At 33.7% G+C, this 6,363-nt stretch overlaps 1 protein-coding gene across 1 annotated transcript in view; it reads right to left on the reverse strand.

Moving 5' to 3' along the window:
* LOC101246338 (protein ILITYHIA) overlaps positions 1 to 5,117 on the reverse strand; it is a 45,725-nt gene extending 40,608 nt beyond the window's left edge. Inside the window, exons 1-2 of the mRNA XM_010321520.4 lie at positions 4,784 to 5,117; positions 39 to 415 (exon numbers count right to left, since the gene is read on the reverse strand). Of these exons, the coding sequence (XP_010319822.1) occupies positions 39 to 415; positions 4,784 to 4,898 (492 nt within the window). The 5' untranslated portion in view covers positions 4,899 to 5,117. The remainder of the gene's footprint in view (positions 1 to 38; positions 416 to 4,783) is intronic.
* Positions 5,118 to 6,363: the final 1,246 nt, after the last annotated feature.

Raw genomic sequence — 6,363 nt, forward strand, 5'->3', positions numbered from 1 at the left:
TCAATTAAGACCTGCATATTAGTCAGACGAGATGAAACCTTTGAAAACAAAAAGAACAAGCTTTTCTTGCAGGCCCGTCTAACATGGGATGATCCTTGCATGCCAATATGCAAGACTGATGCTTGCGCTTGTGCTAGTCGACACACTGCGTTCTTTGATACAGAGGGAAACTGGCTATTAGTTAGGAGAAGACAAGACCAACTTAAGAGTCTGTGGCACCCTATATAGGATTGGAATTTGAACTGTTTTTCCATGAATTGTACAAGGGTTCCAGCAAAAGCTTTCATAAAAATGGTTTCACCCAATGCTTTAATAACCACGTTATCCACTGCAGCCCTTGATCCTCGATCATCATAAATAAATGTTGTACTGAAAATTACTTCTACCAACAGCGAAGCAATTTCAGCGGTCAACTCTGTAGAATTCAAATCCAACAGTGAGCTCGAAAACATATGGTTGAATTATAACATTAGAAAGAGTAAATATGCATTCAATTTCTAATAGGAATACTTCACTCAAAAGTAAAATAGAAATGCACCATGAAAGAACACCTGTTTATCACTGTTCATTCAAGACCACTTTTTTTTTGCTTTCCATTTTCAAAAGAAAATCGGTATATCACATAAGCAACACTGCACTATCTGTACCATATCCACATGTCAAAATCTGTGCAGTTAATGCCAACAATTTTTCTTTGTAGAGGAGTGACCTAACAACCCCTATACCTGTTTCACCTTATGGTACAGGAAAGACAAGTATCACCAATATTCATTCATGTGTGATTTTGCTCACTATTTTGAACATGTATCAATAGGAATTAGAGATGCATATATGACGCTATCATAAAATGAAACAACAGAGAAGATTATGCTTTCAACCCAACCAACAACCACACACACACACACACACACCTCTCCAAAAAAAAACTACAATGATGGTACTGAAAGAGGTAAAGTAAGCAATTCTATCCTACGGCATCTGATTTTCCATAAGGGAGTCTCTCATTTCCTATACTGTGATGATTTCTAGCTTATGGTGCTATCATAATGAAATTATGAAACTATCGAATTGTTTTTTTGACAAAGATGAAACTATTAAAGTTGTATGACCACTTCGTTGTTAGACAGAGCACATTTTTATTTACTTAATTATATTCTCAAGACACCCTCACAGACGGGCCTGGTTCTTTCTTTTCATGAGAAAAGCACATGGATATATTTTTTTGATAATGGGCAGCAGTGACACTCGATACCAGGACCTCTGATTGCTTTGATACCATATTGAAGTTGTATGATCATCTCATCTAAAAGTTAGTTATTTGAGAGACCAAACATTTTCCAACTTGCCCAATATATCACAAGGCATACCATACCCTGATTCACTAACATGAACAATGACTACTTAATATGGGGAAAAAATTATTTCCATTATCTATATACAAACCATAACCAAGAAAGGGTTTCAAACCTTCAAAATGTCATGCATAAGTTCTCAAAACTATCCTCTACAACACATACCCAGTGAAAAATTACCCTCTATAGCTAATATTAAGTATATCACCAATAAAATCCTGGAGACTATGCACATCTTGCTTGATACTATAATATAGAAAAACTGCAAGATTCACAAGCTTAGAATTGACAATGAAACCACAGCAACTAAGAGTTTATCAAGCTCTCCTTTAGCTGGAAGTTGCAGGTAAAAGACGGATTCTTAGATTTGATGGAGAATGTATGGGAAAGGAGCAAAGAGTGATAAGACCACACAGGAAGCTATCAATAGGTAGTGCACGTACAGGAAAGGGTAAAGGAGGAGGAGCAAGAAAAAGAAGCTAAAGAAAGGTCTATTATATTTTTAGAAGGATTCCCTGAGAATGACCCCCTAAAGTTAGGTTTGCATAAAGCACCACGAAGATAGAACTATATCACCAAACCAAGGAAATCAAATATTTTTTTATAACTGAGAAATCCCAAGGGCTAATCACGCATGGTCCAAACTTGCATATACTGAGCCCACCCCTTTATCTTTCTTCACTAAAATCATACTTTTGTATGTGCATGTTTCTATCCTATGGCATCTAACTAACCTAAAAAATACAACCAATGCTCTTAATGCTAGGCCAAAGCTTTGGCGGCAAGAAATTAAATTGTTCTTTAAAAACTAAAATGAGCGCCTATTAGAAATAAGCTTAAAGCTTAGGGCTGATAAGATAAAAGCCATAAGTTAGAACTTTTGTTTTATTGTTTGCTATTTTGGCTTTAAAACAAGTGCCTTAAAGCATTTTTTTAATCTTACTCGAACACTATAAGAGTGTTTAAGCTATGTTGGCTTAAAAGCACATAAAATAAGCAAATCCAAACAAGCTCCAAGTCTATCACACAGTCACCGAACCTCTTTGTCTTTGATAACCAAAATTTCTAGACACTGCAAACCAAGATGGTACAAAAAGTAAATATACAATGTGAAGTTGTGGCTCAATTACAACCATGCAGCCCCATCTCCTCTCATATTAGAATAATTGTCACTGATAATTTCCTCCATCACACTAACACGCACATACATGATCACTCAAAACTCATTTGCTACTCCTAATGCAACATAAAGCTCAAACATTTAATTCATGGATTCACTAGTTCAAAAAGAAGATAAACAAACCAACATGTATCCAAGATCGCAAGTCACAAAATATACTGAATCCAACAGCAATGTGTAGCATATTTATCTCATAAATGTCAAATGTGTGTCCAAGTTTTGTTTTGATGAAGTGCCATAGTTCATATTAGACAAAACGAATACCCTTTTTAAGCACATCAATGCTTTCTAGTAATCCATTAATCACATCAATTTAGTAATGACTTTTTATGCCTCTCTAGGCACCTACAAAAGAAAATAGATGCTTAGTATATTCTTTTTTTTATCACCAACTAGGGAAGTGCTCAACCCAACACGGTCGCTACCAAAAGCAATATTTTCAACCAAAACAGCTAATCAAACTTAGGCAATTGTGCACCTGCTCCTAATTCATTGAGAAACTTTTTGGTAAATTATCAAAACAATAAGAGTTGTACCATCTAACTTCATTCAATTATGAAGCTTAGGTTTTTTTTAGCACAAAATTCAAAAATAATTTACATATTGATCATTTTTTAGATTTTGTTGAACTGCATCATGGGTGCTACAGCTAATTATACTAGATGTCAAAAGTTCAAGACTGGATTGAGGAATGCAAACTCATCTACGAAGAGCCCATGAAGGACTTGTTCAGAACTATTAGGATGATTCAGTTATAATTCAATTTTGCCAGGAGAAATATGGAATGGATGAAGAAACAAAAAAGATAGTTTCCTCAAGCATCCCTTCTAATACACCTATAAGTTGAAAAATCTCCACATGCTTTAACAGACTTCCCCACAAAATTTCATGGCTTTTATTCATACCAATGCCATAATGGGGGCTGAAAAGGGAAACATTTTGATACTAAGCATTGTAGCACAATGACAACATAACCATATCGCATACTCCTCTTCTGCAAAAAGCCCCGTATACCATGGTCTACTTTCCAATTGTATCAACCAATATCTACCATAAAAGATAATGGTATAAACAATGATCAACTGATTGACCAGGATGAGCAAATAACATCAAACCATCAAACAAACACCAAGCTGACATTGTTGCTCTTTTCTTCATTGATGGTTCTCAATCTTCTTGATTAATTAATGTGCGAAACAAAAAGCAAATTTCCCAAATATGGGTGCTACCATCACACACCATTTGAATCCTTAGGGCCACAAGATAATAGCATGTTACAGAAAGCTGCTTGAGAATAACTGTAGGAGATCTTGCCGTCAGTCTTACTAAGAGAATGCAAATCCATTTTAACTAGTCATTTATATACTTCACTGTTAAATAACTTTTCAGTCGTTGGTCAAGGGGAACAAAAGATAGAGACGTGCATTAAATGAAACGAGAACATTTCCTAACAGATTTTTGCAACCTTTTCCCCAATGCAATCTTATATATGATCAGCTGTTCTTTGTAGGGATGGTCTAAGGCTTTCCAGAGTTGTCTGCCTCTAGTCCAGATATCCCCATTCATTTGGTGAACAACAGAACTTTTTATTCAACAAAAAAAACAGAAATATTTACTTTAATTAACTTAATTTTTTCTGAAGTAGAATTAATTGTTGGCATCAAGAAGAGGCAAAATGTTACAAAATCCAGGAAATATTAACTTAAATAAACTATAAAATTACCTTTGCACATTTGTGAGAAGATCATTTAATTTTCAACAGTTCAAATCATAAGCATAGTCTTACTATTTCATTTCCTCTAATATTTCTGTTCCAATGCTACTTGGGTATTCCAAATAAGATAAGTCAAACAATGAAAACCGTGATCTATTTCTTTTATATGGGTGCACGGATATAAGAACATTTTCTGGATTATTTTCCAGTGTTCAAATGTGTACAAAGTGACTTGAGATAGTCAAGGTGTAATTTAGACTGAAAGACAATATTTTGATGATACTACTTATTAGTTGAAGCAAAGTGCAACAAAGTAAGAGTATAGAGCGTATATCTGTAAATGAAAAGTAATCTACTCCTTTTGAATGCAAAATGTTTTCCTCACAAAGTATCAACATGGAAATACTTTGCCAAAATACATGTTTACAGTCGTACCAAACAGACCATACCTCCAAAAAAAAGGAATTCAAACAATGGCCAACTTGGATGGGAAAACAACAACATGCATATTATAAACCATAAGAGAAAAATGCTGACCAGAATTACTGAGAATTGAAGGAATCTCATTGCGAAAAATCTGAATACGGCGTTTGGTCGATGATGTTGTGATTGATGAACTAATGGAAGTTAGTAACTCGACTGGACTTGCCATTTGAAGCGAACGCTGATTTCAAGATTTGACTCAGAAGTGAGTCAGTAGCCTCTCGCTCCGGAGATTCCAAAAACGGCAGAGAGGGAAGTAATGGCGACTCCACTGTGAAGGAAAATGAAGAGAGAAGCTATGAAAGATGAGATTTTAGGGTTTCAGATGGCTGCAGCAACAAGGCTGCAAAGTGTAGTTAATTGAGAAGAGTTCACCAAGCAGGAGGGTATTTCAAGTGTTGTCTTTTTTCTTTTTTTTCAACCTGTCTACTTTTTTTTTACCTCTTGGCCCTTGTTAATTTGATTGAATTTTTTTTTTTATTACTCCATGTAGATCCCTTATATTTGTCATAATTTTATTTAGATGTTAAAATTATAAGCATAACATGATAAAATAATTTTTTGGCGATGTTTATTCATATTTTGAAAATATATTTACATATTTTTATAGTCATTTGTTACGTAGATAAACTAATCACATGAAGTGTGTTTCCTTTTTTAGTTAAAAACATTAACATTAATTGAAATATGTATGAGATTTTACGATTGATTAAAATAAATGCCTATAATTTTAAAAAGTGATATATTTCAAGTAGTTATGTAATGAATTTTTGAGAACGTATACAAAAGCATTTTCAAAAAATTGAGACAAATATTTTAATGGGAACACGCCACTATATGTTTGATAAAAAAATATTTGCCAAAATTTCAAAATGGAACTAAGAAAAAAAGTTGAAAATAAGTAGTAAGTACTCACTTTTTTAGGATAATCTTTTTTATTTTATGGATATTGTGTGTGCAGAAGTTACAAAAAAGTAGGTTGAATAGCCTAGTAGACATCTTTACATGTTATTTTTTGTCACGCCTTGAATTCACGTAATTGGTCCCCTACCTTATCCTACATAAACTAACTAATTCATTCAAGAATATCAAATTATATGATGCTTACGTTCTTATAAAAGTTCTAGAATATATTCAGTCCAACAAAAGATGTTTTAGAAACATAAACTATGCTTGAAACACAAACTTTAAAATCCAAGAACTTCATTATAATAATAAAAACAAAGGTGAATATGGTTTGACATACAAGTAATCATAACTTACAATCCCCCAACAAAAAATTACATTATTTATGGAACATGTATAACAGGAAAATCAGCCTAGACGGGCCAATATGACTCAAAAGGAGATAAATAAGTAGTTTCTCCATGATAAGGAGGAGCCTCATCAAATGTTGTCACGAAAGAAAACCATCCCTAGACGTGAGATGATCAATAGAATCTCAAAAGACTTTAAACGAACCATGACATAACATAACACTAAAATAACGACATAATTGAAAAAGTGGCAAATAAGTTTCAAAAGTTACACTCAATATGATACGAGAATCATAGTACAAAGACCATAAATATGGAACACACTATGTCTCTACTACATAGGTATGGTTAGGACAAGCCCTAGTCAATGAACAATCT

The sequence above is a fragment of the Solanum lycopersicum genome, chromosome 4 (assembly GCF_036512215.1).
Source record: "Solanum lycopersicum chromosome 4, SLM_r2.1".
NCBI lineage: Eukaryota > Viridiplantae > Streptophyta > Magnoliopsida > Solanales > Solanaceae > Solanum > Solanum lycopersicum.